Below are 12,968 nucleotides of genomic sequence, written 5' to 3'. Positions count from 1 at the left end.
ACCCAGTGGAGCGCATCGCGGGGGCTCGGAAGTCACCGTCTACGGGCACCGGGGTGGCGCTGCTTGTGCGGAAGGGAGAGTTTGCCAGCCCCAGCTCAAGTGGCCTTTCGTCTCCGCAATTGTTGTGTGTCTGGGGTGAGGGCTGCGAGTGTCGTGGCAAGTTGTGAAGAGAGACCTGGAGGTCCGGAGAGGACTGCGCTCCCCTCGCTCTCCCTTCTTCCTCTTCCCGGCTCCCGGGTGTGAAGTCCCAGAGAAATTTACAAAGGCCTCTGCATCCCGCCGAGACCAGTCCTCAGCGTTCGGCCCCGTTGTTCCCATTCCCAGCGGGAGCCCCGGGGCACAGGGTGCCGGAGAAGTACTGGCGGGGAAGGGGAGGGAGGTCGCGGCAGCGGCATGGCGAGGTTCCCGAGGGCCGACCTGGCTGCTGCAGGAGTTGTGTTACTTTGCCACTTTTTAATGGACCGGTTTCAGTTTTCTGAAGGGAAGCCTGGAAACCAAGTCAATGGTAAGATCCACTTTCGCTTCTTGCTTTTGTGCCCAGCTGAAGACCTCTCTGGCACCCCGTTGTTAACCCACTCCCTCCCCACCTATGCCCTTGGCAAAGCTATTGCAATTGCATTTCGACTAAACTTGGGCTTCTCAAATGGGCAGAAGAATGTTGGCTGGATGAGTAGGGTGGTAGGGACTGGGGGTTATCTTAAGGATTTACCGCTTGCTTCACCTGAGCGGCTGGCAGGGAGTGGTACTGACTCCCCGGACGCGCCCAGAGAGGGCTCTGGGGTTAGAGCAAACCTTACGCTGATACCTCGCCCAGGAGCTGGCAGCCTGGGCTGTGTCCTCCCCGGCCCCTCCTCCTTCTCTGCTGCTGGGGTAAACTAAGGGAGTGCGCGAAGGGGGCGGTAGGGGGTGGACGTGGTGGCAGCCGGGGATTGCAGAGCTCCCCTCTGCTGGAGAAAATTCCCTGGGGCCGCACCTTCCTCCCCCCAGGCGATCCCCACCTCTGCTCCCTCTTGCTGTCTGGGGCTGAGCGGGCGCTGGAAGTGGGGCGGGGTGGGTGCGGCGGGACGCAGAGGAAGGAAGGAGGTGGCAGAGGTGGGGCGGGCGCCCCTCTGGAGACCAACCACTGGCCCCATTGTCCTCCGCCGGCCGGCTTCGCAGACAGGCCTGAACGTGCAGGGCCTCCTCCGAGTGGCCTGATATTGCCCCCACGCGGAGCCCCGGCCCCGCACGTTCCCAGGGGTGGCTGCTCCAGCCAGGTGCGCGTCCCTCCGGAGCCGCGCCCCGCGGGGCGAGCGCGGAGCCGGCGACGCCGCCCTGGGCGCGCCGGCTCCTCCTGGCGAGGCGCTGCTGAGCCGGAGGTCCAGCTGCCTTCCGCACCCTGCCCACTGTGAACCGGGCGCCTGCTCCCCATTTCTGCCCCCTGGGAAGAAATGGATAGACTTCGAGAGGAGGTGAATGAGCAAAGACACAGGGAAAAGAAAAAGGAAATAAAACCTTGCTGATGAGGCTAATCAAGGTTTTGTTTTGTTCTGTTTTAATCCTGAGGAGGGGAAACGGTAAGTGGTTCCTCAGGAAGTCTACTGGCGTCCGCAAATGTCAAACCTGCCAGTCGCAGATGGAAGGCTAGGGAGAGCACCTGGGGATTCCAGGTGGGGTGAATCTTGAAGGGAAGTCCTTGAATGAAATGTTACCGAGCTGAGACAGCCGAAACACTGTGTCTGCCCCTGGTGTAAATTCTTATGGAGAAAGCACAGATTCTGACTCTGCTCCAATTTATGATTGGAGGGTGTGTGTGTGTGTGTGTGTGTGTTGGGGGACGGGGGGAGGGCAACAAGATGACAACACTTTTAAAGCTGTGAATAAAACGCAAGTTTCCTGGATGTTGATTTGTCTTTATCGCATATAATGTGTTCTGCATAGATGGACATAGGTTGTTCTTGACTAGGTATTATATGTATCAATAGATCATACCTTCTGTGTATTTCTCTGCTACATTTCATTGGTAAACAAAAAGACTTTTACTCGTCTGGAAAGCTGCACATTTATTTTAAGAAGTGCAACAGTAGTTTTCATGGGCATCTTCATGAAATAAATAATTGCTTAAAGAAAGCAATTTACTTCTTTCCAAAGGAGGTTAGAGAGGTGCGTGTGCCAAAAATTCATCCCAAGTTGTTTATTTGAAAACCTCTTCGGCACTGGGAGTAAATAATGCATTTACAGTAAAAAAATAAAAGGTCAGCAAATGTTTATTTTTTTCCTGAACTTTTTTCATTAATAATATGTTACTGAGAAAAGAACAATGCATACAATAAGTTTACTATTCTGAGTTCTCAAATTGAGGATAAAATTTACTCCACTCTAAAACTGAACAGATAGTTAAAAGCCTTTGATTTGGGGAATATGAAATACGTAAATTGTTCAACATAGAGCTGCAGGTATTATAAACCAGTATTTCTGGTGGAAAACTACTCTAGAAGCCCACATCTTTACAGGATTGAGTAAAAAAGGAATAGTTTTATACTTCTCAGCAAATTTTTTGAGATTTATTACAAAATGAAGTAACTTCTTTCCTGGTTATCAGTCTGCATTCATTTTATTAAATAATCTTGGAATTAAATGGTTAGGCTACTGTAATACCTAAAATACAGCAATGAAATGGAAGAAAAAATATAGTTTCCTTTGTAAAATAGTCTAGCTAAAAAGTTCAATACAGGAAAATTTTTAAAAGTCCGACAGGCTTGGAATTCGGCATGTAGCAATCAGGATTTTTTTACAGACATTTTGGCGGGGGTTGGGGGCAGGGGAGTCTGATTTCATAAAGGACATTTTTTATGCATTCCTTTAGAAATGCTGCAGTTGATTTTGTTGCCACCAGAGGGCAGAGAAACCACTAATTTCCTTCCCATTCTCTCCCAAACCTGAGATGAGTGATCCTCAGTATTTTCTTTCCTATGTGCAGTATTTTTTGATATTTCAACTTAACATTCATAAATGAGTGGCAATTTAAAACAATGAGAGTTTATTATATTTCCCATTTTCGTTGAAATTAAATATCCATTTAATATTTATATAATACTGCCTACATGTAGACTTACACCTTGAATACATTCGTGTGGTGTGATAAGTACAGTGGAAAACCCCACGTACTCTCTTTCGCATCACTGTTGGCAATTATTAACACGTTGTGGAATTTTCAAGAATATACTTTAAAAAAAAAAAAGAATATACTTTAAAATTATCTCTCTTGTGATTAAAAGTTCATTATATAGTGAATTTTCTTTTAGGATTGAATGTATTCTATGTATATCTGAAAAGTATTTGCCCACACTAAATAGTATACCTCAACCAATGTTTAGAGAAAAATAAGCTTAGAATAATGTTAAATTTTATAAATCTCAAATCATTTCCATATTGTTATACATTCATCTTTATATCCTGAACTGATTGAAAAACAGTTTAGTAACAATGTCAAAGGAGAAAGATGCAGTCATATCTTGTAGAATTCTAAAGTTTAAATCAGGAAAAAAGGCCTAAAATATGTAGTTATATTTTGGCCTGATTATTGCTCTTAAATGTGATTTAATGCAACAAGGAAGTTCGTTACCACTATAGGGAGAGCAATAATAGTTTAGGACCCCAAGGAATTTTCACTTTTTAAACTTTCTAATATTGCCGTGTTCTAGAAACAAGTAGTTTATTTTTAGCAGATCGTTTACATTTAGTTGTTTTTCTAGTTGGATATTTTCCTATTATTTTCTGCTTTCATTAGAGTTAAAAAACTTAGTTTGAAATATTACTAATTTGTGGAGTTTGCTATAAGAGTATCTCTGTTGAGACATACTGTCACTAGTACAAAATTTCTAACTATATGCAGACATACCTGGAGCAAAGGATTAAGACAGAGGGTTAATTCAAGCAAATATCTCTATAAAATGGACATGGGTCAGATTATTAGAAAATCACAGGTTTTTTAAAATCAATGACTCTTGACTGCATACAGAAATTTTTGAAATATAAAAATGTGAGAGTCTCTTTCCTTTAGAGGATAGATAGAAGTTGAAGCCTGAGGTTGGGTAAGTTTGGAATGAGACATAACTGTGATCTAGAACACTTAATTCAGAAATAAGCCTTGAAATTCATGGATGTTTGCAGAGAGATTTGGGATTATTACAATTAGGACAATTTCTGCATTTCTTAAGTTTGATCTTTGGAAACAGGTTCTTACCAAGGAGAATGTGCCTGAGTAAAACTTAGGAATGGAAAATACTAATTTCCTCCCCACAGATTTCATCTCTGCAAGAATCACACACTTTCATGCAGAGATGTAGATACTATGGATTCTTTTCAATAGTTTTGGTTTCAGTTTTTTGCTTCCTAAAAGGTATCTCCTATTGTAGAAACAGTATATTTATGAAGATGAATGGTCTCATGGTCAACTGTGACCATGAGATCTAAAGTCTTGAGTTGGTTCCCCACTACATTCAGTAGTCTCTTCACCATGGCCATTACCGTGAGGCCTCAGACTGCTTTCCCACCTCACCCTCCCCTGCATGTCTTTAACAGTCTAGCCAAATGAGGCTTCTTGATGTTCCCAGAGTGTGTACCAGGCGCTACCACCTCCATGCCATGCCTCCTGCCCTTCCTTCCCTAACCCATCTCCACCCATCCACCTTCTACTTTTTCTTACAGACTTATCTCCAGTGACACCATTCACAAAAGGATGAGGTGTCTCAGAGCCCTCCGAGAACTCTAGGCCTTTTTTAAGGCACTGGTTTGACTCTGCTTGGTATCGTAGGAGTTTGTTTCCTTCTCATTTCGGCATCTCTTTTTCATATATTCTTTTAGACCATATCAGGCTCTGCTGTCATTCACTTGTGAATCCCCTGTGGCATCTACCACACAGGCATGCAATAAATAGTTGTCGCACTGACTGAACCGACTGGAATTACAGTGCAAGCTGGACTGTTGACTAGACTGTCACCTTGGGAGACTTTCATACTTCTTGCACTATTTATGACTCTCTTCCATAAGTAAGATGGCAATGAAAATACAGTGGGCTTCAGAGAACAATAGTTTAAAATGAGAGAATAGGATCTAGAGGTCTGTCATAATGGTTCTGCTGTGTGATATTTACCTTAAACCTTCTGTTAATAGAACTTTCAAAAAGTTCATTCCGCCATTCTGCTATACTTCCGGTTTCTGACTGTATTTTCAGAAACCAGACGTACTTAATCTAATACCTTAAAGTACAGTGTGTGTATGTATATGTGTGTATGTTCACATAATATGTATATATAGTGGTGGTGCTCTATTTTCAGTGGAGACGAACCCTATTAAATAAGTTTAGTTCTTTGTGAAATTACTTTTGAACTGAATTGTGCTTAGGCCTCATGCCATTAACCTACACTGAAGATGGCTTTAAAAATATAAGTCTCCTAAAACTTGTTATGGTGGCTGTTATTGGGGGAGGTGGTATGGTGCAATGCATTGCACAGTATCTGCTCCCCAAGTAACAGAGAGAGACAGACAGACACAGAGAGAAAGATCTTGTGTCTTAATAACAGATATAGTTGGTCTTCTTCTGCACTGGTTTGTTTGCATCTTCTGGACATTATAAATAGTGACCAGAAACATTACTTTTAAAACATGTGGTTTTTTGAAAGCTCAGAGCATAATTTGTGGCCCACACCCAACAAGTATATAAACCTCTGGCCTGCATTTTTTGTACTGGTTTACCTGGGTCTTCATCTTATCTCTCCTACTCTCATTTAGCTTTCTCCAGCTTTTGTCCCTTAAAATCTTGTATTTGTTGTAGAGATGGGAAATAAGTAAATAAAAAGCAGTCACCATAATACCTAAGGTTGTATATTACAAAGTTGCTTTTCTGCTTTCTTTTAATCTGACTAACTCCAGTCCTTTGCCTTCATTCTGAGCACATATTTATATTTTGCAAAGCTTTATCTCTTCCCAGTATTCCACTCTGAGAAGTCTTTCTTCTTCACTGAGGTTCACACAGGATGTCTTCCCTCACTATCCTCCAGACAATGATTCTGTTCAACTGAGGAAGTTGCTGCAGAGTGACAGACTAAGTAGTAATGCTTTTACTAAGACAGTTTCTCCCACAATTTATTGTGTCATATATTGCCTGGCCAAATGAACAGAATAATATCTGAGGAGAGAATAGAATATAAAGTATTCTACATTGTATTGTAACCAGACTTTGAACCCATTGCATATTTTTTCTTTGGCTTGTTTTTATTTTGCCCTCTTTAATTAAAAAGGTGGTAAGATATGGATTGATGGTACAGATATGAGTATTTAAATAGAATTAGAGGTCTTGTCAGGAGCCTGTTAAAAACTGTAGATCTGAACATGGGGTCAGAAACTGTGTGACCTTCCTTGAAATACAGACTTATAATCCCTTCCTCCAGAGGCCAGCCAAACACATCTAAGCAATAGTAACTCTCCTTTCCCTTCCAAATTAAAATCAGCTGTCCTCACTGTTTCTCCCTCAGGCGTTATAGTAGAAAGTGGCCAGTGATTTTGTCAAGAGAGGGTCATAGAGGCAGGGATGCAGAATGACTTCATTTTACTTTTCTGGAATCTTATGACTTAGTTCCCCCCTCTTCCTCCACCTATTATTTTTCACTCATTAACTGGAAAATTTCCCTAGAATACATATTACTCAAGGTCTCATCCTGCTTAGCTGATTGAGGCTATGAGACTATATAGAGAGACTAATGAGAAATTGCCCTGCAGATAAACTGCATAAGAATCAGAATATTTAAAAGCCAATTTTCTACATATTCTACATTTTCTACATATTCAGTTTTCTACATTTTCTACATATTGGAGTGTTCAGTGATAGGAGAAGTCTACATAAAACTGATAAATTCTCTCTCAGCTTGCTGCTTGGTAGGTACACCCTGGTTTATTTAGATGAGCATAATGTGTTCTTTGGTCCAGTTGGAATATGGAGCATTCAACATGCAATGATGTTTTTTAGATAGTAATAATATCCTCTGTGTTTATATGTATCTGTTTGTAGCAGTAGCTCCCAACTTTTTCTCTCTGAAACCGTAATTTGGACCCAATAAAATATTTATTTCCCTAAACCCTAAAAGGGAAGTAAGAGAGGCAGAATTTATCATTTTGCAATGTGGAGTTCATAAGTAATAATGATTTTCAAGATGTAAAGTAGTCCTGTAGGTGCATTTAGGGTATAGCTCATGCTAAGTCTGTATACATTAACATACATATTTGTGTAATTCTCTCCAAGATACAACTTAGACTGCAGCTACCACTGACCCCATGAACCTGATTATTCAATTGGTATATTTTTGTTTGTTTGTTTAAAAGAGCCCATTGACCTTACTGCAGGCATAGCAGTATCTGACTTCTTTTGGTTGCCCCCTCCCCTTCTCCCTTTGTTATCCATTTCCTTCAATACATTGAAAAAGGATCTATGAAGAAATTACATCAGTGTAATCTGCGTTGCAAAATATTCATGAAAAAGTATATACGAAGTAATTTTTGCTATACTAACTCATATTTTAAGTGCACATGGGTTCCTGACATTTAAATGAATCCTGTTCTGAACTTTTGATTAAAAAAACCTCTCAATTATTTTGCTAGGCTATAGTTTTATGTTTAAAATTAGCTATAGTGACTACATATGCATACTTCTTTCAAGAATTATATCATCTGATATTAGCTATTTATTTATATTAAGTGAAGTATAGTTGACTGATATTAGCTATTTTAATTGTGACTTTTTAGTATTTATATTTCCTGGGAATATACACCTATAATTACTTTTTTTTTTTTTTTTTGGTAATTTAGTCCTTTTAGTAGACAATCAACTTGTCCTAACTTTATGTCACTAATTGCTAGTCTACATATTTTAAATCTATTTTAGTTTCAATTATTTACAATTTTCTGTATTCCAAGAAACAAGAATTGAACTAAAAGGCATATTGCTGTGTATTTGCATTTTTGTTCTTTGGTTCTTGTTTGTTTGGAGAGGGAATAGAGAAGGTCATTTGAGTTTTTGTCACACGACAAAAGTTTAAAGAATATTTTAACACCTATTTGAAGGCTCTGAATGCCCCATAAAAATAAAGTTGACTTGTGAGGTTAAAAAAATGCCATTTCACATTTTAGTTTGAAAGTGTTCTTGCTGTATTATAAAGATGTTGCTCAATGTTTTATTTTCATATGCTGATATAACATCGTAGGATATTGTATATCTTGCATAATATATCTTATCTGTTTTATAATTTGAATTTTAAAATTTTGCATAGTTTTCTAAATGCTTTATTCTTTTATTCAAATTAAATGGATTTTATGAAAGCTTTTAGTTTGACATGAAGTATGTGTAAAAATATTTCCTGTATCAGAATATTATAGTAATATTTGTAAATATGGCAAGACTTGCAAAATATTTATAAATATGTTGTGAAACAATTTTGATTGAGGCTAAATTGTCACTTATTATTTTGTACACATGTATTACATGTAATTGTGTTGCTCTTAATTTTCCCAGTCGATTTATCCCACAACTGATTTATCCAGTCTTCCAGTTATTTTTCCACAATTGGTTTATCCAAGTCTTCCATCAACAAAAAAATCAGTACTTTTTTTTTTAATGGAATAGTGGCATGTTATTTTTACTCCCGTTTTATTGAGATATAATTGATATATAACAAAGTGTAAGTTTAAGGTGTATAGCATAATGAGTTGACTTCCATACATCATGAAATGATGACCACGGTAAGTTTGGAGAACATCCATCATCTCATATAGATACAAGATAAAAGACAAAGAAAAAAACTTTTTCCTTGTGATGAGAACTCATGATTTACTCTCTTAAGAACTTTCACATATAATGCACAGTAACGTTAATTACGTTTATCATGTTGTATATTACATCCCTACTACTTATTTATCTTACAACTGGAATTTGTACCTTTTAACCACCTTTGTCACCATACAAAGATGTTACATTATTATTGACTATATTCCCCAAACTGTACATTTCATCCCTGTGACTCATTCATTTTGTTTACTGGAAGTTTGTACCTCTTAATTTCCCTCGCCTGTCAGTGCTGTTTTGAACATTGGTGCTGTAAATATCCTTGCATGCATCTCTTCATGTTCATATGTGGGACTTCTATTTAGAGGTAGAATTCATAGGTTATTGGGGCTGTGAATGTTCTGCTTTAAAATATAAAACCTGGGATAAGCCCTGGTAGATCTTCCGAGATAAAGTACTTCAAAGATAAAGGCGTGTGGGACCCTGATAATTATCCCTGTGCAGATATCACAGTCTTAATTACTTTAGCTTATAACAAGTCTTTATGTCTGGTGGGACAAAGCTGTCCTCCTTCTTCTTGATCTTCAGAAGTGTCTTGGCTATTCTACAAGGCTCTTTGCTTTTCCATACCTATTTTAGAATAAACTTTTCAGGTTTCGCTAAAAACTCTGTTGAACTTTTGATTGAAATCACATTATATCTCAGGGTCATTTGGTAAAGATTTCAATTTCTAAACAACTTGGAGATCATGTAATTTCTTTTCTACAACATCTAAAAGCCAGAACAAGTACCACTGCGCTTCATAACAAATTGTTAATAGCGGTTTTTTGGCAAGTGACCTTTTTTCGTTGAAATGATGTTGAGTGCTAGTGCTGTTTTCCTGATCACATCATGATACTAACCATACATCTAATTGTTTCTTAGGCAATACGAGGGGAAAACGATAGGTTAATTAAAATGAACAACTCAACTAAGGAAAAGTATGTTAATTCCTAACTTCTTAGAAACTACCATAAATGACAGGTGGTTGCCAGGTAAATAAACATGGAACTGACAGTTTTACAGGGTCATTCTAGTAACCTATCTCTGGACCAGCATAGCAGTACCAAGCAAGACTTTAAATTTGCTGCTTCATAAGAATCAGCTCTGATGAGAATGGTGAAATCCTCTGGATTTAGGATTCTCCTTCGTGTTTGCTCTTTAGCTAATTAATATCAATTCCATGGCCGATCTACATTGAACGAGAGTACACTTTACAAATTGCTACCATTTAAAGGTAATAGATTTATGATTTTATTTAGACTGTAGGCATTTATAAATTAAAGGTTTGTAATTTGCTTGATTTGAAATTCCTAACTTCATCTCCGTCTCAGCACAGTTTATAAGTGGCCATTGCTCTGAACTCATGCATACTGATTTGGATAGTTTTTAATCAGGAGTAAACGGACAAGCCAGGCAGGCTGTTTCATTTCTTTGTTATTTAACCTTCATTATCTTTTTTAACATCTGTGTTCATTTCAGATATTTTTAAAAACAAGCATGATTCAAAGTCATTTGCAGGTGATAGTCTCATTGTCTGGACATTGCAAAACAGCTTCACGCAGGAAGCCAGATTTGTGCAATCTCAGTTTTGCCAAGCTGTTTTTAGAAGAGCCGTCTGTAAAATAGGCACAGCCAATAAGAAGTTGATTTTTCTGAAACCAAGCACTGATGTCTGACTTGAGACTGCCTTTCTGTATCCCCAGTTCCCTTATCCTCGCTCTGGCAGGCACCATAATTTCTAGCCTAGTTCATTTCAACAGCTTCCCACCTTCCCTCCAACATAGTCCTGCTGGAATCCCTTCTTCATTCCATGGCCTGAAAGATCTTTCTGAAATGAAGATCTGTGTCACTCCTCTGCTGAAAATACCTTCCTGTCTTCCTAAGGGTCTCGCCCTAGAGGTCAAAGCCCTCAGTAATCTGGTCCTGGCTTACCTGTCCAGGTTCAAATGCATCACTTCCTCCGTTATACTCTCCCAAGTTTCCCATACTCTCTTTCCCCGAGAAACTGCACATGCCATTCCCTCTTCTTGGAGCACCCTTTCCTCCTCTTCTTGGCTATTTGTCCTTCAGGTCTCAGCTTCATCTTGATTTTCAGCATTATTGAATCATTTCTCAGTGTTTCTCTGCCAGGTCTATGTCTGGGATGAGTACCTTGCCAAAGTGCACTCTACACCTCCTCATCCTGTCACTTATCATCAGTGGTGTAACAGCCCTGCCTGCACTGGACTGTGAGCTGCCCAGGACAATAGGCTGTATGGGACTGATCACCACTGCATCGCTAGCTCCAAATACAGGAAGCCCTCTTTGAAAATTCGTAGAATGGAGGAATCTGGTCAGTGTTCCACTTGGTATGATGGTACTACGTTTGTTCAGATTTATCACTCAGGCAAAGAGTTTTGTTTGTACCTTATTTCTACATATTTCTTTGGGCAGAATTTCTCAGTCATAATTTCTTTAACATGATACCTGAGATTTAAATGCCCATGATTAAAATGTGTAGAGAAACCAGAGATTGAGTGACTTCAGAGTAAGGGAATTTGTCACATGCATTTGTGAAGAACTGAGAATTCATTTACAAATGGTGGTTTAAGAATGATCGAGTCACACAGTAAGCTGGGAAGGACAGAGAAAGGGATACTTTAATGATTTATAATCCAGAAACTTGAATTGTCTGATAAAGTATTAAAATACATTCATTTGTTTCCTTGGAGAGAATTCCATAGTTACAAAAAAAGATGTATGGATAAACAATGAATGAAATAGAAATTAGAGACTGAACTATGAAATTTGCATGAACAGCTTTCCAGGTATTTCAAAGCTAAAGATGCAAACTGGGAAATGTTCCCTGAAATTAGATACTTAAAAGAGTTCCAGATACAAACCACTGGGCGGCCTTTGAAACATTTTTTCAGCGAAAGAGTCTTAAAGGTCTCTTAATACTGCATACATCATAGCTTTTGTCAGGTCATTAATCTGTACCCAGAATGTGAGTTAACCCATTGATGTGAGTTAAGTCTTTCTGAGGTCTTGAACATGACCTACTTGCTGAAGTTTTCGTCAGAATTTTTCATATACTCAACGACTTGTATTTGTTACTCTCCAAGTACATTTTTCTCACCTTGACTTTTTATTTATTGCTTCTCTAGAAACGCTCTCCCAAGCTCTTCCTATATTCCACACTAATTTTATGGAGTGAGCATCTAATAGTGTCATCTGCTCAGTATCTCTTACCCCCTTCTTCTGGTAACAGTACCTTCTCATTATTTGGGAATGTTCAGTCTTTCAGAAACAGCACCTCACCATCATTTAGGAATGTCATCTGTCTGACTCTATGTTGTTCACCTGGGCCTTTTATCATAATGTCTTGCTTCTCCAGACAGTTCAGCATGTGTCCCAAAGGTGGATACTCATAATAACCTTTCATCTTGGACCTCAGGCCAATTAATTCTTGCCTAAATGTTATCTACACATTTTAGAAGAGAGAGGGTCTTTTTAAAAAAATTATTCTGGGGGTTGCTGCGTTGGGAAGATATACATCTAAATCCATCTATAGATAGACTTTCTGATAGCATAAATCAGAAAATTACTGCTTTTAGTTGAGATGTATTACTTGCCACTGAAAGAGTCTTGTTTTCAATTATATTGTCACAGTTTTCAATTATATTGTTGTGTGAATAATTATTTGATTGAGGACTATTTCTCCTACTAGATTGTAAACTCTGTGAGTGTAGGAACCCCGTTTGTTGTACTTTTTTGTTTTCTTAGCACTTTTCAGAGTGTTTGGAATACAGAAGGTACTCGATAAGTATTTGTTAAATGAAATTTTTGAGTAAGTTCATTTGGGAGGTGTCCTCTCAGTGACCGTTGAAATAATTCAGTGCTTAGACATTAGGTGAGATTTATCAGATGAGTCAAAAGTTGCGACTGCAATCAATTTTTCCCTGTTGGTTTTCTTAAGTAATTTTTTGTCCCTTTCTCATTTTACAAATTAAATTCTTTTACCTAGGTCTTATTTTTCTACTCTTTCTTCATGTTTAATTTGGTGTCTTCCTTTTATTTTCCCTGCAGTTCCTATTATTTTATTTTTCTTATGGATCTAGATATACATTCC

The 12,968-nt window shown here is 38.7% G+C and overlaps 1 protein-coding gene across 8 annotated transcripts in view; it reads left to right on the top strand.

Moving 5' to 3' along the window:
• Positions 1-232: 232 nt before the first annotated feature.
• The window catches only part of PLXDC2 (plexin domain containing 2), a 416,746-nt gene continuing 404,010 nt past the window's right edge, over positions 233-12,968 (top strand). For 7 of the 8 annotated variants that reach the window (XR_016391880.1, XM_089906450.1, XM_022580461.3 and 4 more), the window contains exon 1: positions 233-505. Coding sequence is in view for 7 of the 8 variants with exons in the window: in XM_089906450.1 (XP_089762576.1) it covers positions 394-505 (112 nt within the window). In the remaining variant the exon portion in view is untranslated. Of the gene's footprint in view, positions 506-1,457; positions 1,557-12,968 lie in introns of those variants that run through there. The other variant, XM_089906453.1, reaches the window with a different exon arrangement.

The sequence above is a fragment of the Delphinapterus leucas genome, chromosome 2 (assembly GCF_059928025.1).
Source record: "Delphinapterus leucas isolate spDelLeu-1000000601 "Yukka" chromosome 2, BTC_Dleu_Yukka2, whole genome shotgun sequence".
Lineage (NCBI taxonomy): Eukaryota > Metazoa > Chordata > Mammalia > Artiodactyla > Monodontidae > Delphinapterus > Delphinapterus leucas.
Note: the sequence above shows the minus strand (reverse complement) of the source record. Positions and strands in the feature narration are given on the sequence as shown.